At 42.2% G+C, this 24,935-nt stretch overlaps 1 protein-coding gene across 2 annotated transcripts in view; it reads right to left on the bottom strand.

Annotated features, from left to right (window-relative positions):
* arb2a (ARB2 cotranscriptional regulator A) overlaps window positions 1-24,935 on the bottom strand; it is a 156,054-nt gene that overhangs the window by 60,915 nt on the left and 70,204 nt on the right. For both annotated transcript variants that reach the window (XM_034091155.1, XM_034091156.2), the window contains exon 8: window positions 16,519-16,638. In XM_034091155.1, the coding sequence (XP_033947046.1) occupies window positions 16,519-16,638 (120 nt within the window). The remainder of the gene's footprint in view (window positions 1-16,518; window positions 16,639-24,935) is intronic.

Below are 24,935 nucleotides of genomic sequence, written 5' to 3'. Positions count from 1 at the left end.
ACAGGCGAAGAGAGACACACACATGCAGAGCAGGCTGATGCCACAAACAATGAAACCCTGAGCTAGGAGAGGAAGAGGGCGATGCAGAAAGAAAAGACACAGGTAGAAAGAGAGTTGGAACAATTTAAAACATCAAATAAAACTGTAGTGCAATAAAGTAAAACGTGAAAATAAATTGTTATCAAAAAACACAAGACAAAAGAGAACATATTGAACTAAATAAAAGTTAAAAAAATGCACACACACACACACACACACACACACACACACACACACACACACACACACACACACACACACACACACACACACACACACACACACACACACACACACACACACACACACACACACACACACACACACACACACACACACACACACACACACACACACACACACACACACACACACACACACACACACACACACACACACAGATGTTTGCTCTCTGCTGCCTCTCTAAAGGCGAAGCTGATATGATTGCCACTTAGGAAATCAGTGTGTTTTCACACCACTCTCAGCTCTGCCAGAGCTAATGTGTTAAATATCCATCGGGTACTGCTGTCCATTTCTGAGACGCACACACAAAGACACACACAGCCTTAGGGGCTGATACACACTGATTCCTTGTACTAACTGAGCGCACAGTTGGTATCCAAGCCAACATTTCTAAATTGGGGTGCAGTGAGAACATTTCAACAAGCTATGATGTGGAATTTTCACTCGGTTCTTCTAAATTTGTGAGGAGGTGAAGTAGAGCTAAATTTGAACTATTGTGTGACTTTTTTCACTTTTCTTGTTATCATCAAGACATGCCCATTAGTTGTTGTTTTTTTAAGTACATCACTGTTGCTGACAAATTAACTTTCGTGCTGCACAAATCAACACATGAAGTCCAGCTACTGTACGTGTGTTGAAAAGGTGGAGCCTGCTAATAGCAGAATCTACCAAAGATCTCAGTGGACTTTTTTTCACCTTAGCTGTGAATGAGGGAGGAGAAGAGAAGGGAAATTAAACGAAAACAACAAATCTGGAGGCGCCTGCTGCTCGGCACAGTACTGGCAAATCAGGTGTGTGCGAGTGTGTGTGTGTTTTTGTTGTGTGGGTGTGTCCCTTTAGGGCTGAAGGAGTTGGATTCTCAGGGGAGGTGTTTTGTTTAAACTTCCAGGGCCACTCCACCCATCTCTGGTTAAGAAGCCGCTTATGGACATAGAAAAAAAAATTGGGGGAAAAAAGAAAGGGGAGGAGGGGTAAAAGACAGTGCTAATGAAAGTGAAAAAGAGCGTTCCTCTGTTCAGCTATCAACTCTACTCCTTCATATTTGCTCGTCTCTGTGCTGTGGGGCAAGAGAGAAGAAAGAGTCCCAGGAACCAGGAAAAAAAAGAAAACAGGCCCTGCGATCCCCCTGTACTGAAAGAAAGGAGAGTCTGAGGGAGGGGAAACTATAGAAGGCCAACGGAAATTAATGGAAATATAACAATCTGAAATTAACTTCTCATTGCCACTGGCCATGATTTAAAACAGCTTTTTAACGAGAGAAAGGAAGAGTCAGAAAAAAATTAGAGGGAGAAGCGGCTGAGGCCATATTACATATCGGACAGGCTGGAGGAAGCCACAAGTTAATTTTTCCTATATTGTAAAAACTTTTCCGTTCTCAAGGCACACTTACTTAAATTATTAAATAGTCTAAATTATGCAGGACATACCAAAATCAAATTAATTAGCCATTTTAACAGACGGAAATAAAACAGTTCCAGTTCAGATTGCTTTTATACACCACAACAAAAAGTTAAAAACTAATATTCCTTAATAGCTTTGGATAAAAAAGATCTTATTTCATATCTTTAAACTATTTTAAGAAACTTTGGGTTTTTATTCCAGGATAAAAAAAATCTAAAAGTTATAAAATAATGTTTGGATTAATTAAGCACGGCACACTGATATTACAATAGGTAAATAGAATTACAAATTGTAATGCTAGTTAACTAATAATAATAATAATAAGAAGAAATAATCATTATTATTATGATTAGTATTATCTTTGTTAAGCCGTTTTTAAAGTTTTTATTTATAAAATAATAACAAAACATGACGGCACCCTCAAGTAATAATGTACTTTTGTTATTCTTTGCAACATTTCATTCTGTAGTTTATTAAAAATAATGTGTACAACAGCCACATCAATATACTTTTGAGTAAATAATGAAATTACCAAAGCGAATCCCTTAATGAATTCAATGTAAAAAGTCTACAAAAAAGAATTACACAGCTGAAGTGCTTTTCAAGTGATATTATTGATTAAAAACAAAGCCTGAGAGGAGGTTGAGGACATCTCTCACACACAAACACACAAGCACATACAGGACACACACACGCACACAACATTCAGTATAAAGTATATTATTATTAATCTGGTAAAAAAAAAAAGCAATTAAATCAAAGTGGTATAGAGCCTGAAGCTATGAGGACTGTCAATTCTGCTGGAAATGCCACAGAAGATTACAGTTGGGTTTGTGGATTCCATGAACCCTTTTTTTGATTAGGGAGTCAATTATTTCTCATTACTGAAGATGCTATTTCGGAAAAAGACCTTGTCAGTCAATCATGCAAAAAGTCCTCGAAAAGCGTGAATAAACCATTAAAGAGAGCGGCGGATGGGGGGGTGTTGGGGGGGGGGGGGTAAAGCACACTGACCCTTTTCCCAACCCAAACTCCTACTTGTAGTCAAATTACCTTTTTAACTAACACCTCTGTCAGGTCTTTGTCAGTGTATGGTAATTAGGGCCTTCAGTGGAGAACATTTGAAAAGAAAACAGTATATTTATTAGTTTATCTCAGAGAAAGGCATTTACCCAGAGCTGAAGGTAAGTTTGAATGTGGTGATTATCTTGTCATTTTCTGGCTGTTTGTCTATGAGTGTGCATGAGTGCGCTGGTGGGTGTTTCGTGTGTATGAGTGTGTGCATGTCAGTGTGAGTTAACGCTGGCGGGGTGTGACTCCAGGTAATGTGCTGATGTGCGTGTGTATGTGTGTAGATGGACGAACACATGTGCATTCATACATATATATATAGTATATATTTGTGTGTGTGTGCGTGCGTGTGTGTGAGAGTGTGTGTACTTTAGCTGCTTTCAGCACACTGATAGGCGAGCACAGCACATTTCTCCCATCCTCTTTGTTCTGTGTTGGATTTGACACCTCTAAACAATAGCAGCGCTTCACTTCGCCCAGCCCCAACCCACCACCAACCACACACTGCATGGACGGGAGCTGCCAATTAGCGCTATCAAACACCCCTCATCAGCTGTCTGCTTACCACAAAAAAAAATTCCAAAACAAATCAATATTTCAAAGTTTCCTTCAGAAATAATCAGGTTCATTAGCAAACTTAAGGATACATGAGGGAAGTGAGATTGACCACTAATTGTATTGTATAGATTTTGTTTATAGAAAAGATGCACATAAAATAGCTCTGACGTGACAACATGAAGGTGGAGCCAGTACAGTAAGGACAAAAGGTCTGCATCCTCTCTGTCTCCTCCTTTCCATTCAGGTGTCTGGATCAAATGTCCCCTGTCTCTATCCCTATGCTTTTATACGACACAGAAACTCTCAGCCACTCAAGAAATGCCACAAGCTCTCTCTTAGCTTATCTTCCTTTGTCTATGCCACGCTGGGTGAACTGGGTTTGGCGGGCAACGGGCAGCCAGACAACGCAGTGTGACCCAGGGGAAGGAGGGCCAGCGTGGGGAGAGAGGAAGGGAGAGGAGGCCTGTCATGGAGAAAGGGTCTCAGAGGCCTGGAGGTGAGCAGAGGTGTCCGGGAGATGACTGTCGCTCCTCTCGGTGGTCCGAGCCCTTTTCATTAACCTACACCCCTGGGTTCACCGTACAGAAACAGGGAGTGGACGTGGGGACAGGAGGGTAAGGACCACCAGAGACCTGCTGCCTGCCTGTCTGTCTGCATGCAGATCTGTGACATCCATTACAGACAAGGGACTGCTTTTTAACAACATACAAACAAACAGGAGCACATGCACAGGAAGACCAACACACTCAGAACACATGCACGCACAAATACACACTTCAATGCCTGCTAAGGGAAAGAAAGGGGTAACAAAGGACAGGCAGTGCCCCCTAGTGTTTTCATCAAAGAGAAATCAGACCAAATCAACTACCCAGGAATAGCCACAAAAACAGATGCAGGAGGGGGTCCAGAAAAAAGAGAGAGAGAGAGGGAGGGGTGGGGGTTAAGAAGCTGGGTTCATTGGAGAAGTGGCATCACATGTGGAAGGCACAGGGTGCGGGTGGGTGAGCAAGTTGGTAGAGGGGAGACACTGGGGCAAGGAAGGAGAGGGGTGAAGGGAGCATGGGAGGAAGAAGGGATGGCAGTTAAGGAGCGGGTATGGGGGGTGGGGGTGTATTGTACATGTGAGCTGGCTGGTGGTGGAGTGAGGGTGGGGGGGGGGCTAAAAGATGTCTTGACACGACCAAGATGTTTCTAATGTTCGAGGCCGAGAGAGCGAGAAAGTGAGAGGCGGAGAGGGAGAGAGGCAGGCAGGCAGGCAGGCAGGCCATGCATGAAAGCCGATGTCAGTGGAGTCCAGATGAATCGTCGAGTGTGAAGCCATCTAATAGGAAGGGAGAATATATATGAGACACACACACACACACACACGCGCGCACACACACACACACACACGCGCGCGCACACACACACACACACTGAGCCACCCAACGCGGCCTGCTAAAAGATCTTAACATGGACCACAAACTAATGAGTGACATGACTGGCCGTTGGAGCAAAATGCACACTCATGCTTAAAGATAGAAATGTGTACACAAACATGAACGCATCAAAAAAAAGTATTTGTTCATATGTGTTTTCTTTGTGTCTTTTACTCGGACAGCTTTGTATTCCCACCATGAAACAAGGCCTTCCCTTCAGTGAGTTCCACATTCAGCTCCAAGCCAGCTAACACATCAAAGGCTGCTCCACACCAGGAGTCTCTTGCTCGCTCTCCTTCTCCCTTCCTCTCTCTCCCTTCCTTCTGCTCTTTCATAACCCCCATCGTATTTCACAGCACATAAAGCCTTAAAATGGCACATAAAACAGAATCATCTCTTTTCACTGTCAGCTTTCCAGGCTTAAAAAATTAAATAGGTTTTACTGCAGGTACATAACTAAAACACACCCATGGAAAGAAATTGCCATAAAGGATTCAAATTCAGCTTTCCATAAGTATCGGAGGCTATATCGTTGGGCATAGATCAGCTGAATGGCCAATATGGGGTATTTCAAGCTTAAAGTGCAGGAAATGGGAAGTGACTGTGGAATTGCCTGTTTTTCCTCAGCTATGTTTTTCCACTTTAACACTGGAGATATGTGCAGGAAATAAACGGCTCAGTCAGGTGATGCATTGACACTGAGAAATTCTTTATAACACACACTAAAAGAATGCTGTGACCGTGGTGATAAGTGTTTGGAATCCCACCACTGCATTCAATGAACTTTAAAAAGCATTGAAACCCAGAGAGCAGAGAGTGAAGGAGGCGGGCGTGGATGGAGAACCAGAGTTTTAGGAAAAATGCGAAAGGGAGACAGAAGCAGAGGATTTAAACTTCAACCCTGAAGTCACTGAGTTCACTGACATTTGCACCAGGATCCGCCTCGCTGTTTCTCACAGCTATTCAGGAGCGACACTTTCCTTTCAATTCCTAAGACTTATTCTTCCTACATCCCCCGAAGAATGAGACCATTCACAGTGTAGAAGAACACAGAGAAGCAAACTGAACTGAAAGTGTTGAATTGAATTGTTGCATTGATGATTGCAGCCCCGTATGTCCTTAAGATTCATTTTGTATATTGTATGTATTCTTATAGAAGAATTAACAAGCGGAGGGAAGGATACAAAATGACACGTGACGAGCGATTAATTTGAGCTGTCAACATGTCATCTTCCCCACATTCAAACCTCACGGCAGCCGCTCCTATTGCCTCTCTGGTGAAGGTGACCTAGGTCGTAACCGGCCGACACACCCAGACACAACAGGTGAAATCATGGAAATACCACAGTGGGAACATCGAATATGAGAGATCAGGAATAACGGGCAAGTTAGAGCAAGATGATATTAGGAAAAAAGGACAAAATGTGAAAGCTTCTTAATAAAAGAGACCAAATGAGGATACTTGTTCAAGGCTTGTAAGCCTCTTGCATCTGCAGCATTTTTATAAATAATTTCACATTCGCTGCTGCTCATAACCAATTTCCCCTTCCGGGATTAATACAGTTGTTGATTGATTGATTGACATTTAAATTATAATGTATTAAAAATTCAGATTAAGATTACTGTTCAGCAGATTTACAAAAAATAAATAAACAGCACCTCAGTGACGAACATTGAACGGAGACTGTGAGAAGGAGAACAAAATGGAGAAAATTGGTGGTCTTGAACAGAGACGTTATTTAAAAAAAAAAACAGAATTTAAGAAAGAATGTGAATTAGACACAGAAGGGAAGTCAGTCTCAAGTCAAGGAACGGAGTAAGACATCATAAAATGAAGAAAGCCGATGGGAAGTTCAGGCTAAGAGAGGGAAGGGCAAAACGTGTGTTGTTTATCGGAAGCTAAGAGGAAGAACAAAGAACAGGTGTAAGACCCCGTACGACTGCACGAGAAAAAAAGCCAGAAAACTGAGAAAAGGTAAGTTTACACATAAGTGGCAAGAGAGAAGGACGATGACCAGAGAGACTCAGAGGGGTGCGGGATCGACCAAATAATCAGGGAGGGGTGATCAGATTTTAGAACATAAGGGCAAGTGGCAAAGGAAGAATGAGTGAAGTGGAGTTTCGTTCCGAATTAAGAAAGAAGGGTAAAGACATTAGCGAACGACAATGGGTTTTAAAGAGTGAATGAAAGAGTGAGAGCGCTGTGAAGTAGAGGAGAGGGAAAGGAGCGAGACCTTGCCTCTGAGGCAACGAGCCGAGAGGACCGAGAGAGGCAGACAAAGCCGCACGCTGCTCTCACACGGCAGACAAAGAGAGGAGGTGCATCATGGGAGTCTGAGCCTAGCGCCGCCACAGACGCCATGCTGGATAAATACGCAATGGCCCATATTCACAAATAAAACGCAAACACATAAGCCTTCATGTAATGATCGCTGATTTGGTAAATAGAAAGACAGTTCTGAGTTAAATTGGTGAAAGTCTGAAAAGGGTCAGTTTCCTTTCATTACTGCCTCTGTATATTTAACAATATGCAAACAAATTATTCAATCTCTATTGTGCACATCTTATATAAGCATACTGTACCAGATGCATATAGATTATGGTTAAAATATTATATTATTATTATATATATTATTATATTATTACCATTGATCTTTGAATAAAATATGGTAGAGAGCAAAGAAAGCCTGAGCAAATCAAGACAGCATCCTCGCTGACCAAGCGGGTAGCTGGAGGGAGGGAAGATTGTCCGAGCAGCTAAAAGGCAGACAGTGTTGGTAAAAGAGTGGAAACAGGCAAGAGGAGGGGGAAAAACAAAGTGAAAGACAGCATGGTGAGAGGAGAGTTTTCTCTAAAGCATTCTGATTCAAGCAGGGTTGAAGCAGAGGGTGAGAATAAACAGGAAGGAAGGAGGGCTATTCAATATTGCCGCAATTCAGGTATGAGTGGAAATGCTAATGTTTGTCCGTGCTGAGTGTCCTGTGTGTTTCATTGTAAATCTGATTAGGTGCATATATGCATGTGTTTACTCTTCAGAAACCTAGCTCAGGGAAACACAGGCTGAAGCTGTTAAGACACAGGAGTGGCAGGGTGAAACTGGGTTTTACTTTTTCAGCTTATGTGTCAAAATTCGAAGGGAAGATATGCGAAATTGTTAAGATATTATCTCTAAAGTTTTCCATCTATCCCCTCTGAATGCTACTTCTCTGGTGCTCTCTTTTTCGTTTCCCCTTCTTCCTCTCGGTCTCCTACTCCGGCAGGTCTGAAATGCTGGAGCTGCTGCAGCTGAACTCTGGGTAGCACTGTCTCCGGGAAAAAACAAAGTGATCAATGTGAGAAGGCACGGGGCGCTCATGGACAGGCCAATCAATGGTGGAAAGAACCTTGCCCAGGGCCTTATGCAAATGGAAGCACGTCCCTTAACCTCGGGAGTGAACATGCGCACTAGATCAATGGGACGAGGGTAGAACCTTACAGCAAGATCAGCCTCAGCCAGTAAATATGTAATGATGAATCCCTTAAGATTTCACTGAACTCAGAGGAACTTCAGCTTGGTTTCTTATATCACAAAAGTAGCAAGAAAGACCCCTGTGTTGAGTCAGCGGGGTGGGTGGGGCAGGACAAGAGAGATTAAAAAGAGCCTTTGCAGAAAGATGCACTGAGGACAGATGGATTTTTCACTTCCTTTTCACTCAGGAGAAAAAAAACAGGAAGATAAAAAGGTGAGAAGAGACTTATGAATAGTCAACTCAACAATACTTGTTTGAGGTGTAATGATTTTCAATTATGTCACTATGGCAACATGTGTGTGTATTGAGGAATGAAAGAAAAGATCGGGTAACCGTGACGACCTGGTGAAAGCGAGCTCGACCGTTTAAATCCATGGATGGTCAGACCAAGGACTAGAGAAGAAATACCATTCAAAACGAACAGCTGACATTAACAAATGCCCTCATAAACTGCAGTCTGAAACTGGTATCAATCAAAAGCTCTCACAGACCAATTAGAAATAGTACATGACTTAATTATGTACAAGATAACTGGGTGATCGGGAGACTGATTACTACTTTTCTCTCTGTTCTCTTTGTTGGCAATAGGCGCTTTCACACTGCACTACTTTTCCCACAAAGGTTCATCAGGGCTTATTTGATGAGAACTCTTTAGTTCGCATGAACTAAGTACAGATCGCGTTCACACCGGAATAAGTCACCGGGGGGTGGATTAGGCAAATGAAGCCGTTGACGTCACTTCTTCTTCTTCTGCTTTTGGTTTATTGGCAGGCCGCAAACAACTTCACGGCGTATACTGCCACCCGAAGTCCCCGGCCGGAAGTCACTGGAGTTGTGGACTGGCTTCCCGAGTAAATCACCAGAATGCCGACACCTCCTCATCTCCACCGCTCCCATGTTTTCTTTTGTGTTGCCATAAGTTAGTCTCTCTGCGTTTGTGCGCTGGGCAAATGCTAATAATGCTAATGCAAGGATCATAAAATGGCGGCTTCACAAAACTTTTTTGGGAGTTTTATGGGGCGTGGTTTGCAATCCGCCCAGCCAAGAAATAGGAACCTTTTTCTCCCACGAAAGTCCCTGCTCTCTAGCAGGGACGGAAAAGGGGGTGAAAAGGTTCTCAGGAACTAATTTTAGTTCCGGCTCTTTTTGGTGTGAACGCAACATTTCGGAACTATATCGGAACTAAAGTGGGAAAAGTACTGCGGTGTGAACTTGCCTTATGTCTCAAAAGGCGTTTCTAAAGCTTGATTACAAAAGTTAGGGAAACAAGAAAAAAACACATGAACTGTAACATATAGGTGTTTTTTTTGCTATACCTGCAGTACTCCTTACACACGTTTAGCAAAACAGTGGTTAAAACACTGAACACAAGGTGAATCATTTCCCTCAGAACTATTCCTGACATGAATGTAGACAGTGAAGTTAGCCGGTTGTGGATGTAGCGGTATGTACAGGATGCTGTAGGGAAACATAGGGACTTATTTACATTCTGTTTAGCACCTTACATCTATTTACATAGTTTTTGTAGAAAACGGTTGCCTGAGATTTTGGTAACCTGTAAACCCTTCTAAAATCTGTTTTGTTCATTGATAAAATGATTTCTGACTAGCTAGTAAGTTGTTGTTTCGCATGAGAAAATCAGAGGACAGGAAGGTGCTAGCAGCAAATAAGACACATAATAAAGGAGGATAACTCACAGAACAAATCAAAGGGATGTAAGGCATGTATTGAGCATGTCATACTCCTGCCAACTATAACAATTTGATGCTGCCTTTAACTGCTTCATTTCGGTTCACTGCGACATTATGAAACAGCAAGCTTGAGAAAGGAAAGCAGTTATATATAATGGTAAGAGGAATTTATGTTTTTGGTTTAATAATAAACCAAGAACATCAACAGACAGTCTTTATGTTCCAAGAGCTAGATTGTCTGGCAACTGTTCACCAATACAATAATACAGAATATTAATAATAATAATGAAGGAAATCAAAAAATGCAGCAAACAACAAAATTGGAATCTCACACAAAAACAATTTCCCTTAATATTGAAGGAATAGCACAAGAAAGACAAGAGGTGAGTAAAGTATTTCCAACCCCCCCCTCCACCTCCCCCTCCCCCTCTCCCTCTCCTTACCAACACCACAAATGTAATCTAGAAACCAAAGATGCTCCTGAAACATAGAGAGAAACACCAACAAAGGTGAGAATAATGGCGACGTATTGAAGGGAATACTTCACAAAGCCTATTGTGCGAGTATCCTTTTCAGACAGCAAACCCGCTGTAATTTGGTCTGCATCATCTGCCTCTAGTCACAATGCAGCACTACAGCTTTGAAATGGATGGCAAATGAAGGCCATTTGTACATAATCACAGCAGATAGAAGAATTCAGAAGCCCTACAATGTGTTGTTGAGGTGGGAAGAAAGACCTTGGTCTATCTGTGGCAGCCAGCGCAGCTAGGGTTTGGCAAAAGAGGTATTTTTTTCAGAAACAAGCAAATCAATTCAAATCAAATCAGCTTGCTAGCCGTGACATTTAAACAGTTCAATTTACATCCTTATGTTAAGAAGCGATCGGCTCTCTAAGATTCCTATTCATTCACAAAGAAATTAGACGTCTATATTTCAGCTGCTAAATTAGCAAATATGCTGTAGCTGTATTGAGAAGGAAACCGTGTCTTTTCATGGCGTACAAAGGGCTAGGCATTGTCTGTCATTACGAGCACAAAAACACAGAGAGAGATAATATACATAATATAATAATATAGACAGGAACAGAAAACGGCACCATGCATGATATGGATGCATTACCACATACACGCACAAGCCAGTGTGTACCATCTCGCATGCACATGTGCAAGCGCACACACACATTTTCTTAGTGACGATGGTGTATGTCCTGAGGGCTGCTGTCCTGCTGTGCAGGCTGGCAGGCACTTTTGTCATGGTGGTCCTTTTGTTTCACATCAAACAAAACGCCACAGCTTTGCATACGGCTCCACTAATTTCTGCTAGTGTGCCCCAGCCATTTATCATCGCCTCTCACCCTCTCCTCCTCTCCGACCCTAACGTGGCTCTGATCGCTGCTCTCCACCAAGCTGTTCTGCTCAGGACGATACAGGCTTCTCTCCAGACACACACAGACATGCACGCAGACATACGTGCACACACACACTGAACCCATACAACTTGTGTGCACCCACTTGCAGACATACACAGACGTACGCAGACAGACATACACACACACACACAGGAAACTGCACTACTACTCCACCGCTTGCATGCCCGCCAGCTATGGAGAACCTTGAGATAAAAACAAACCTTCTCTTCATCCCCTCCAGAAGCAATAGACAGGATAGCACTCAGAGTTTCAAGGCGGCCAAGGCATGCATACAATATTAGACGAGTGGATTTTCCTAGCCTGTGTATGCCCGTCTTCACAGCTAGGATGATTTGTCAACAAATTAATAGTGAGTTTTGCTTTTGTGGTGATGAACGCGGGTGAAGGTTGAGGTTGTCATTGAAGAATATTTGAGATAAATACAAATGTGGAACCTAATTTGACAGTTTAAAGCACTACTCATACATTTTTGTGAAATCAACTGTATTGATGTCTGTAATTGTTATTTCTATTTGATACCTGTGCCTTTAGAAAAGATTGTTCCAAAACATTGTATGTCAGGGAAAGCACACATACTGGAGTCAGGGTGAAAAGTCTAACTTCACACCGAAGTAAAGAAAGATTTCAACACTTTTCTGGCAAGTTAGCCACCAATCCATCCCTGAATTAGCTAGGCCACTTTAAGAATACAAAATTGCAAAATGCCAGCAGATTTACTTTGGTGAAAATACTTCTAAAAGTCACTTATTCCTACAATTGTGAATTTAAGTAGCTCCAATGTCTACGCTTATTGAAACCACCGGTAAGCATCTTTAACCAAAATGTATATTAAAAAATACAAAAGGAAGCATGTACAGTATGTATTGCAGAACATTAGTGCTGCTATAAATGTGTATGTCTGAACTGTGCGCTATGTGTTTATGGTCAAAAACACCACATTTAGATATCTATAGTGGTATAAGTATGGGGATCAGGCACAATGACAATGTCTAATATCATGCATTCCTTTATTTACATCTGTGTATTTTCTGAGGTATGCTCTAAAAGGAGGAGGACTGCAAGCAGAAATGTTTGCACACACCATGTGTTCAGTGGGCTGTTACCATGCGTAGTTGCACGGAGGGAATAGTTGGCACCACGGCTGGGCGAGGGGGAATAAGAAGGATGAAGGAAATAAGGACAACAGGACATTAGGGTGAGTTGTGGGATAGAAAAAGGGAAAGGGTTCTATACATATAGTAATAAAGATTAACGAGTAAGAAACATGAAGACCAACTATTTAAAACAGATGCTGCACAAAGAAATGGCAGTGAGCTTGTTTGGAAAACAAGTGCAACTTAATTTCCTACTTTGTTTTCAACTTGTAAAATATGTTCAGGCACATGATAGATTATTATTCTTTTTTAAACTTCCCATAACATACAACGTCAAAAACTTTTAATTTAGTGCTAGGATGCCATATCACGGCGGTGAAATGTAATCACTTTTTAAACTCCGAGCTATGTAAAACTAACTTCTCCGACTCAGACTGATTCACCCTGTGGTGTTACATATTTCTCATCCTCCACACACCGGTACGGCGATGAAGTCCACAAGGAGTGAACAAATCCTCCATATCTATCTGTCTCACCTCAAGCATCTCTTCCCACATCTGACACCCAGCCACACACACACACACACACACACACACACACACACACACACACACACACACACACACACACACACACACACACACACACACACACACACACACACACACACACACACACACACACACACACACACACACACACACACACACACACACACACACACACACACACACACACACACACACACGATGATCCAAGGACGACGGAGAGAAAACAAACTTATATTCATTATAGATTGAAACAGATGGCTCTACAAAGTATACAAGGAAGATATCCTGGATGCATGTACTGTATATATTTGGCGTGTTCATAGAGGACACTCAAAATCTGTAAACATGTTCTTGAGGGGCTGTGATGGCGGCTGGCTGGCTGGTTGGTTGGCACCCACACATTTGTGTACTGGGAGACAGATGCATTCTTACATAAGACCTTATATAATGCTCCCCTGTCCCATCCAGTAAGAACGCTTATTTTTCGCTGTGGGCGGAAAGGTTAGTGCGGGTTAGACAAATCTCAAATCAACCACCACAACCATTTACACGTCCACCCAACCCCCACACACTCCTGGCAAAGAAGAAAGATGAAAATACTGAGCAGAGGGAGTGATGGAGGCAGGGCCCACTTTCTCTGTGGTTCTATCCCCTTGGTCCCTCACACTCTCTCTGGGTTGAGATGTTATCCTCAGGTCAAGGAAGGTTACTGCCTACGTGGAAGCTAGAGGAGCATGGTCCATGTGTGTGTTGGGATATCGCTGAGAGAGACACAGTCCAAAGCCATCAAAACATCCTTTAGAATTTTAAGGGAATATTGGTAGTAGCATGACTGTGGGAAAATGGCTCATCTCACTTTAAAACTATACAGCTGAAAGAGACAGAAAAGGAGGAGCATTCTGGCCAAGCATGAAAGCAGATGTCAGAGGGGAAGGAAGCAATAGAGAGAAGGATAGAACAGAAACAACTGATAGATGTATAGATTCTATGATAGCAGAAGAATGATAGAGGGGAAAAGGGCGATAAAGGTGGGGGTGAGGCAGAGAAAGAGCAAGCCGCCTTCCCCCTGCAGCGCTAGCCTCTCTCTCACACTCTCATTCAAAGGCAGTTAGCTTCTCTTTGATGTATCTATAATTAGTCAGTACACACTGCGAAGTGTTTTAAAAGAAATCAAATTGCAATGAAACACTTGAGCGCTCTATACACAGGCTAACGTGCTCCAGAGAAAGGGGGGCAGCAGGAGAAACGAATGGCGGGCCTTTTTGATGTGCTTGATCAGAAATGTATTTATTAACTGCAAAGGGGAGTAGTAATTAACCCACAGACAGCTTGTTTTCTCTGGGTCTTCTCATGTGTCAAACGGTTCATCCCGCAAGGCTACACTCTCCAGCTCATGCGCACAGACCTCCCATCCAGTCCCGCTGGACCACTTTCTCCTCAATTAAGTAGATGGTGTGCGCATGTATGTGCATGAATGTGTGCATGCTTATGTGTGAGGGAGGGCGAAATGACAGCAATATCAAGTGAGAAACATCGTGGCTTCTTCAAACTCAATGGGTATGTTTATAGTACTCCTGCCAAGAGCCAAACAGCCTAGAGTACAATATTTATATGGAAAATGCACCTTTACAATACAAATAATCAGTATAAAAATATAAAGTATGGGATCACACCAGCTATGACACCCAAATCAGGCCAGTGGCATAAAGTGGGGTTGCTTTTGTTTTTATCCCCACTACATCCTGCGCCCTTGCTAGTCTACATATTGCCCTCTGTAGACAAAGTTGCTCATAGGTAGAGGTGGGCAATCGAGGGTATCTAAAAGATTATGAGTGTGTGTTCGTGTCAGTTTGTTAGAGGTGAAGGAGTTTCGACATTGATAGACAACAAAAGCTGGAATGGCCTCAAGGGAAACTGACAATAGCCTATTTGAACACCTTGTCACTTAAAGAGAACACAAGAGTCTTGCAAGTCTCTGTTTTGATGTTATCTTCCCCATATTGCATCCGCTATACGTTATTAAATATGCACATACTATATACGAGTGTTTTTAAGATGGTGTTCACGTGACAAGGACATCACATAAAAGAAAGCCGTGAGAAACCTTGTTGAGGTCTTTATACAGAGATGGGGAGTCTGACTGAGGGAAACATAGAGAGACGGAAAGATACAAATAGAGAGAATAGTCTTCGTCACTCGGCAAGAAAGCCCAGGAGATTGTGAGGCTGTCACGGACAAAACACAGCATGAATATTTAGCAGACAAATTACAATTACAAAAAACGAAACAAAAAAAAGCAGGTGAAAGAGAAGAGAAATAAAATATGACTGAAAACACCAGTGGGACAAGTGCTAATCTTTAATCCCTTGCTAGCCATATCCTCATTGTGCCGCCTACCTGTTCTTCCCCTTCCCAAAAATATGAGATTAAATACACATTAAATACCTCAGATCAACAAACGAGCAGACTGGCAATGTAATCCAGCTATCAGATCATAGAGGGGCTTGCAAATGCATCTTGCACCGTATGTTAGCTTGCAGAGCTTAAAACAGTGCAGTCCCTCGTATTCTAAATGCTAAACCAGCTAGCATAGCATGTTCACAATAAGCGGGGCAATGAGCCAAAATTACCACATACAATACACATGGTTGTTGGAATTTTCCAAAGCAGCCAGAAGGCCCTTTTGGTTGTTCTTGTCCTCTCTTTGAAATAGCTGTTGAAAACTACTGTATTTTTTACATTGAAACCCACTAGGAGATCACAGTAAAACAAAGGTTAGAAAATACAGCATCAACCTCAGTAGCCTTCATATAACCAGCAAAATACACACTGTAGGCCCATTTAGCTGAAGGGTGCAGTTATAAAGCCAAGAGGCTGGCCAAACTTTTACTTTCACCCTCCCCTGTGCACCATGAATTCCTTCCAATCCACTTTCCTCCCAGCATCGTTCAAACTGTCCTCTGTCTCTCTTAAGGCTGGGGAATCTGCATGATCTGCAGCAGATCTGGTTTAACAGTTGTTGCATTGCCAAACCTAACATACTTTATCCAGCCCTCTCCTCTCCCCTGTTCTCCCCCTGTTCTCCACGTATAGACGAGGTGGATTTTGCCAGAAGGACAAGGACGAACCAGATGGTTTACAGAAGCAGTACTCTCTTTCAAATAGAGCTAAATGCTATTTATTTTTAATTATCACTCTCCCATGTTTCAAGCACTATTGCTGTACTCCTGGTCTCCCTGAGGTGATCACTGCTAGTGCTGCCTTGCATGTTTGAATATAACACTGTTTGCATGTGTGTGTTTAAGCATTTAGTATAAGAGTTGACATTTTCAGTTTTATTGTATACTAGCATTACAAACTTAAGTTGAATTTCAGTATCACAGTTGCACTTTGCAGATGTACCCAAAATGATCATGTATGAGAGACTTGGTGCTGACATGAGTGTATTGTGTGTCTCAGTGTGTCTCTGTGTTGGTGGGAGGTAGGAAGGATAAGCGGAAACCTAAACACTCACCAGCTCAACGAAAGACAGCCCTCCGTAGCTGTGGGCCATGATGAAGACATTCTTGGCTTTGGCTTGGGACACAAAGTGGTCCCACACATACAGCACGTGTTCCTCGGAGGAACTATTTTCCTGCAACACAAAAAGCACTTATGTTACATCCATGACAAAGAAGATTATGCAACTGTTAGGAGCTTGAAGGCTGTCAATAAACTCAGTTGGGCAATTGCAAAACATAAAAAATATGCATCCATCTATTGAGAATGGAGCATCAAAAGAGTACTGAAAGGCTTTTGATTCAATGCTACAACATAAACAGCTGCACAGTGGGACCAGCCTAACAGAAAGGTATAAAAGAGAAACTAAAAAGTGCTGGTGGCCAGAGGGGATTGTATAAAGAGCCACACTTCAGTAGATCAATAAGTCTTGCATATTGCAAATGCCCTAAATGTAAAACTCAATAAGCTGGGTGACGTAACGTTTAAATCTTAATTTGTACCCGGTTGCTGAATCGATGGTCCATCTATACACCAGTAGAGGCATAATGGGAACACACCAGGGGAAGGTCAAAGGAAAACACAACAGAGATATACACGTCCACAGTCACAAATGAATACTCCTTTGGATGTTTTCACTCTCATCTGCATGCACATGGACGACACCACACACACACACACACACACACACACACACACACACACACACACACACACACACACACACACACACACACACACACACACACACACACACACACACACACACACACACACACACACACACACACACAGAAGACATGTTTAATTAACCAGAGATGTAAGCGTTTATCCAGGGTTGAAAAGAACAATAGCAAAAATACAGGCGGTAAAAGGGCATCCATTAATGAACTTGTGACATTGATTTCTAGACTTTGATTTCCGATCAATCTGTCCGTTTCACAATAGAAATCAACAATGCATTCCCACAAGAGGTTAAACTACACATGGAGCTTTGTCGACTAGAAACACCTGTATGTTTAGACCGTGCTGTTTTTAAGATGGCACAATATTGAATGCAAACACACTATTCACACACACATTCCTTTTAATTAGAGTGCAGATGTATATAAATAAACAAACATATGGCCTATAGAGAATGGAGACTCATCTGTTAATTGAGGATCAAAATGGGACTCCAAGAAGACACATCATTTGAGATATGAGATAAAGGACATAGAAGGTATCTTAAGAGACTCTCCTATTTGTTTCCATGCATGTGTTTAGCATTTTCAAAGTAAGAAATGTTAAAAAAGATAATTACTTTACCATTCACTCTCTTTAAGGCGGTAATTAAGGAGTTAATGTAGAACACACTATATTAAGTATGGTTTAAACTTTTCGCTTAGAATAAAGTTGGTGATTTGACGAGGTGTTTTTCACTTGCGCATATCCGTGTGTATAAGATATGTATACATCATTTATATAAGTTTTATGTGTGCAATGGTGTGTGTGTGTGTGTGTGTGTGTGTGTGTGTGTGTGTGTGTGTGTGTGTGCTTCCACTGTTTAATGATGTGCTGCAGTGGGTTTTTTGTTGCTGTGTTTGTCTAGAGGTAAATGAACCTGTCAGAGTGTTTGTGTTTAGCGCTAGATTAGCATGAGAGGGTTGTCGTGTCAGCAACCACCTCATTCACAGAGTGTGATGCAAGACCAGGCAACTCAGCTCTGCCCTGCCCTTCTGCCATCAGTGCTCTCTGTGTGTGTGTGTGTGTGTGTGTGTGTGTGTGTGTGTGTGTGTGTGTCCTCCTACATGCACGGAGGGGCTGGCTGGAGCAGAGTTGTCTGTCTGAAAGGCTGTGACATCAAAGTCCTTTGAAGTCTCCCTCCTCTCTCCTCCGCCATGTCACCCTTCATCTGTGAAGCCTATTTCATTAGCCTCCCTCCCTCTCTTCTACCTCCACTGATGCCACCTGTTCTTCACACTCCTACATCACCTGCTGTGTCCACCTCTCCACCCACCCTTTAGTGACAGTGCTCGACAAAGAGACATTAAGGAGGGATAAACTATTGTACATGTGCGCGTGAGTTGTGAGTGGGACATGATGTGTTACTTCATCAACAATTCCAAAATTGCCGATATCAACTGATTGCAGGCAAAATGTGCCAAAGACCAATAACTGACAAAATTCATCAAATGAAAGATATTAAGACACATATTGTAGATTGACGTCTTCATGGCGGTTAATGAATCCCCCCATTCTCCTAACCTTACAACAATTATAATTCTTTGCCTACACTATAAGTGGCAGGCAACAGAGTGACTGACTACCTGGCACGGCAGTGCAGTGAATTATCTAAACCTCATTTGCATATTGTTGCAATTATTTCCTGGGGTTAATTAGTTGCAGTGGAGCACACCGCCCTGCGAGACCGGCTTCCTGTCACCCGCTCTCCCACAGTTTGTTGGCTTATTTATTTATTTTCCACGTTTCCCCACACTGTGTGTTTGTGTGAAATTGTCTGTTGATGTGTGCGTTTGTGGTATGTACATCTGCCAGCTCTGTCATAATAGCGTCCCAACTGCACACCTGTTGCCAACATCCTTCAGCCATGACTGTCAAGGGACATTTGAGGGTGTGTGCTGTTTATGTGTGTGTTTACCGAATATATAGTGATCCATATTTTCCCCTCAGAGAATATGAAATACAAATATGCGTCCTAGACAGTTTCAGGACCAGAAAGTCTCCAGATGGTGACAGCTAACTTTTATCAACAACAAAAAAAGTCAGAGAGAGTTAAAGGAAATAGTAGACAGAGAGGAATCCATACATATTATGGAAGGTATTCTGTGTGTGTCTAGAAGAATAAGGTTGACAGGCTGTCAGCTGTGGACTTGAAATTCATCAACATGTCACACACACACAGTGACACAGATATACATACAGTATTTGCTAACAGAACGCATGTGCCTCTAATGTCAGTCATCATCATTTCAAATGCAGACAGCACCCTAAAGTTGAATATATACAACAAATATATAATTGTGGAATTCAAACTTGTCTTTTATGGCACATTTATTTCTTTGGTTGGCAGAGGAACAACACAAGCTGAACAAATACTGAATCCTGCTAATTCAACACAGAAATATATATCCCAACATTTTAAAAGGAGTGGAAACATTTTTAAAGCAGATGATTCAAACTGAAACCAGTGGTAAAAGTACTCATACTGCTGTTTTGTGTCAGAGTGTGAGCTTATAGAAATGAAAAATAAAAAAATAAAGACCATAGCCGACAGGAGCTAATCTGAAGGTCTATGTCCAAAAACCATGAAGTTCATGTGACCATCTTGCGCAATTTTAAACACGTTTAAGACTAAAGAAACTGTAGCCGACCTCCCTGGAAATAGGAACAATAGACAGTTGATCAAAGATTGAAGCGAAGGATAGCTCAGATAAAAAGATTCAAACACACACACACACACACACACACACACACACACACACACACACACACACACACACACACACACACACACACACACACACACACACACACACACACACACACACACACACACACACACACACACACACACACACGACTACAGTTAACAAAATAAGTGGCTTTAGCCAAGTAGCTCTTACCCAATCAACAAAACTCTTATGTGTTATAACTTACGTCACTATTTAGACTGCTAGACAACTTGCTACATTGAGCAGGACTATCCACCCCACTTATGATCTGTGAGTCGTTCAAAATGTTACACATTTGTTAAAAGTGTTTGCTCTGCAGTTGTCTATTTTCTATAATGTGTTCATTTGAGCTGTTTCCATTGTTTACACAATAACAACTCACACACAGATGCAAACCCACACACACACACACACACACACACACACACACACACACACACACACACACACACACACACACACACACACACACACACACACACACACACACACACACACACACACACACACACACACACACACACACACACACACACACACACACACACACACACACACACACACACACACACACACACACACACACACACACACACACACACACTCACTCTCTCTTGGTTCTTCAAAAGTTGTTCTGTCCAATACTTGCCCTGTGTTTATTCACTGTAATGAGAAGCAGGGATAGAAGAGCGGAGGAGAGGAGTGTGCTGCAGCCAGAATAACAGACCCAACGCCAACACAAACCCACTGGCCGACCAACACAGGAAACAATGAATCTAACAACACCACTTCAGACCTCCCCGCACTTCTCTCTTCTGCTCCTCCTTCTCCCAAAGCAAAACACATAGACCAGGGACACTTCTGAGGAAGCTGGAATTTAAAGTTGGGAGATGGTGAGCAGTATGGACCGGAAGGAATCTAGTGGATAAGAGCCATTATACTTTTTACACTCAGAAACTTTTCAGTGGGAGCCAAAGGTGTCAAAACAGTGTCACGGGATCCCGAAACAACATCATTGGGTTTGGACTCTTTCACAGGGGTTCTTGGGCAGTCCTGGTTTCAATCTTGCAAAAACGTCAATGAGTATTTCAAGAGGTTAGAGTAATAGCTGAATAAAGTGAGAAGAATTCAAAACACCCACCGCACAACAATAATTTGTAAGAGTTCCTTTCCGTATAGAAAGAGAAATATACAAATTACTAAAAATACACAGACACACAAATTCTGACAAACTGAATCTGTCATTCCCCTCCTGCTCTAAGGACACACACCGGGTAAACCCACCTGCAGCGCCAGTCATTCAACTCTTTAATATGCCCTGATCAGCACAGAACAGGATTGTTTTCATTTGGCCTAATGATTAAATATTAAATAAGCAATGTACATAATTACATGTTTGGTGTAAGCAAAGAGGTTATTAGAGTAAAATAGTTGTTGTGTGTGTGCTTGCGTGCATGTCTCTGTGCACACAATTAAAAAGTGGACCTCAACGTCACCTGTTTGCAATTGCATTCTAATCAATGTCTGGGACGTGTACTCCTTCGCCATGTGTTTTTCCTTTTTTTCTTCTCTTCTCGTCTTTGTTTCTTTCTTTACTCTCTTATAGAGTCGGCAGAGAGTTGAAGTTAGCTAGAAGCTGTCTGGGAGCTGATGGGTCTGCTAGAGTGGGGGAAAGGAAGGTATGGAGCAAATTAGTGGCAGAGATGGGAAAATAATGACTGTGGCATTGTGGGTAATTAGCAGGTATAGTACATATGGAGAGTTGGGAATATAATGATGTGAGAAAGAGACATGGAAAAGCTAGAACGAGGTGAAAAACGTGTGCAAGACTAACAAGGGGGGGAAAGTGTGCGTTTTAGTACGTAAGTGTGTGTGTGTGTGTGTGTGTGTGTGTGTGTGTGTGTGTGTGTGTGTGTGTGTGTGTGTGTGTGTGTGTGTGTGTGTGTGTGTGTGTGTGTGTGTGTGTGTGTGTGTGAGTGAGCGAGAAATGAATGTGTAGGTGTATTATTCAATTGGGATATACAGTAAAAGAGAAAGTGAGGAAGCCAGAGAGAGAAAGGAGAGAAAATATAGCGGCCATGTGATCCTACGTGCATATTAGCCTGCTCAGACTGTATACAATGAAATAGCATGACCTTGGTGGGGTCAGTCTGCTCTGACAATATTTGCCAGGGCATTGTTTCAAATCAATAACTCATTAACAAAGTACAAAGGAAGTTGCTGTGGGTTTGTGGGATTCTTTATTAGAAAAGAGTGGCTGCGGGCCAGAAAGGTCATCGCTGTGACATCTCGGCTAGCCTTGCGCTGCCGCCCGGATTGTCAGGTGAAATTACTGCGAGCCATTAATTGACATAAGGCAAAGGAGAGCGGGCAGGCAGACAAGGCTTTGTTTGTTCCAGGATGACCCTAAGGTTCTTTTTTTTGTGTGTATGTGTGTCTGTCTTTATTTGGGTCAGCCTGTATCCACAACAGGGCTGTGTGGTGAGAGAAAAAGAGAAGAAGAGAAAGAGAGAGAGAGACCTCAGTAGGTGGGAAGGTGCGAGGGAGGGCAGGATGGATGTGTTTGATGGTTGACCTGACTAGAAGATTGGGATCAGGGATATGAGACAAGCTACACTGCTTCTGCCTTGAGCAAACACATAGGTATGTGTGTACACACATATGTTATGTACGACACATTTCCAGGAACGCTCAAGCAGGCTAACAACCAGAACATCTAACAGACTCACTCCTCTTTTTAACTTAAAGTAGAACATTTACTCTTTAACTGAAGTTTAACACAACCTGCATGTAAAGCAGTTTAAATAAAGATTTAAATGTGCCATGTAGTTTCCCATGAAGCGTGTACTTTGGCTTCAAACGCATAAAGACAGATACACATACACACAGGTCAAACATTTATCTCTACCACACTTACACAGAAATACACACTCAAATATATAGATGGCATCCAGCCAATTTGTTCTCTGCAGCAAGCAGGTGAACCGCCCTCTGGCCCAGTTATTGACCTCTTCTCTGACCAAGTTCAGAGGTTAATCAAGTCCCTACCTGTCCTTGGATATGCTGAGCCTTACTTCTTGGCACGACCACAGGTCAAATGTCAAATAAACCCTGTCTGTATAATTGCTTGTGGGCCACAGACTGGGGCAAAGGGGTGAAGGTGACAAAGAGCAAAAACCCAGTCCCATAGAGAACACTGTAGTGCCATGTCAAATACAATTACCAGCGTGTGTGCTTGTGTGTCCATGTCTTAATGTTTATAATCAAGTTTTGGTGTGTGTGTGTGTGTAAGTGTGTGTGTTTTAGTGAATCCTCAGGACGCTTTGTAGTACACTGTGAACATGGGGAAACAGGACATAATCTGCTAAACAAGGACAAGGAGCTCAGCTGGCCCCAGTGGACAGCTGCAGCTGGGAATAACAGGTCTTGGAGAGGCAAGGTCTAAATAATGGATGCTCCTTCCTTTAAGAAACACACTCTGTACAATCCACAATAATAAAAATAAGTTTGGGACAGCACAAGACACACGGTACCAAGACACTGGAGACCATAATTCATAAGTAGCAAAATGAAAACGGTATTCGAAACAAAAACCAAACAAAATACACAAAAAGAAAAAGTTGAAAAAAGAGAATCAAGCAATCCCCAAAGTGTGTCCCAAATGTAGGTTTCATTGTGATGTGATTTTTAGAGAAAAGAAGAGAGTTTTCATCTAAATCATTCAACTCACCAGTGTCAATCATACATATCTCTTATTCTAAGAGTTGCACTGAAGACAAGTACAGTATAGCGAAAATAAAAAAAAGAAGGAATAGTCTCAATCGGCTATGTTGAGTGAGGGCCTCCCTGTCTATCTCTCTCTTTCTCTCTCTGAACAAGGTATAATACGAGATGCTAAAACGAAAAGCATAACAAAAACTAAAAGTTAAAAGTATTCCAGTCATTTATAAAAATAAGTGGTGCTTAAAGAACGGTGAAGCTCTGTTTTTTGTCCCCTTTGCTCTTTTTTCCCCCTTCTTCTTTCCAGGGCCTGCTGGCCTAATCCCAACCAGCCAGCCTTGGGTGAACTCTTTGGAAGCTTCTTAAGCCCATGAATGTGGCTTTTGTTCCTGCCATTCCTCCGCTTGGCTGACAGAAAATAGCTAACTGGATTACTGCTAAAATTCAGAGTAAAGTGAACTCCCAAACTTCTATATGGCAAAGAGAGCCGTTCCCCCCTCACTATCCTCATCAGCATCCCTCCGATTAGACTTTCTATCCTTCCATCCCTCCCTCTGTCCTCCCTTTCTAACTGCCTCCTCCACCAACATCCCCCTAAACATGGCCCAGCGGTGTGTGATCTGGAGGAGAGGAGAGCAGAGGGATTAGATAAGGTTGAGAGGCTGCACACTATGAACCCAAGGCTAAAAAGTGAGAATCCTAAAAGCAGTTAAGAGCTTATTAATGTGTGTAAGGAAGCGTATTAATAAACTCAACTCTATCAGGGGCTGGAGGGTGTATGTATATGTGTGTTTGTGTGTCAGTCTTTCTAAGTCAATATCTTAAAAAATAAAGTATGTGATGTAACTGTGTGACTATTACAGGTATAAGTGAAGAGCGAGATAGCTAGTAATTGAAGTTTATGTTTTCTTTTGTGCAAATTTAGATTTCAATATATAAAAATGGGTAAAAGTATATATTTGAGTGTGTGTGTTTCTGAATGGCTGTGTGCAGGTGGTCTACCAGCTCAGCAGGAGTTAGAGTGCGAGATGTAGTGAATAAAGAAAGGTTTATGTGTGTGTAAGTGTGCGTGTGTATGTGAGAGCCCATGTGTCTTGGGTGGGTGAAAACAGCCCTGCTAAAGAGGTTTGATTTGATCCACCACCCACCCCGACAAACGTGTGTGTAAACACACACACATACGCGCGCACACACACGCACACGTCAAAAGCTTTTTCCACCTCTTTTACTCTTTTGTCTGTCGGTATGTGTGTTCCTT

This window comes from Pseudochaenichthys georgianus, chromosome 9 (assembly GCF_902827115.2).
Source record: "Pseudochaenichthys georgianus chromosome 9, fPseGeo1.2, whole genome shotgun sequence".
Taxonomy (NCBI): Eukaryota; Metazoa; Chordata; class Actinopteri; order Perciformes; family Channichthyidae; genus Pseudochaenichthys; species Pseudochaenichthys georgianus.
Note: the sequence above shows the minus strand (reverse complement) of the source record. Positions and strands in the feature narration are given on the sequence as shown.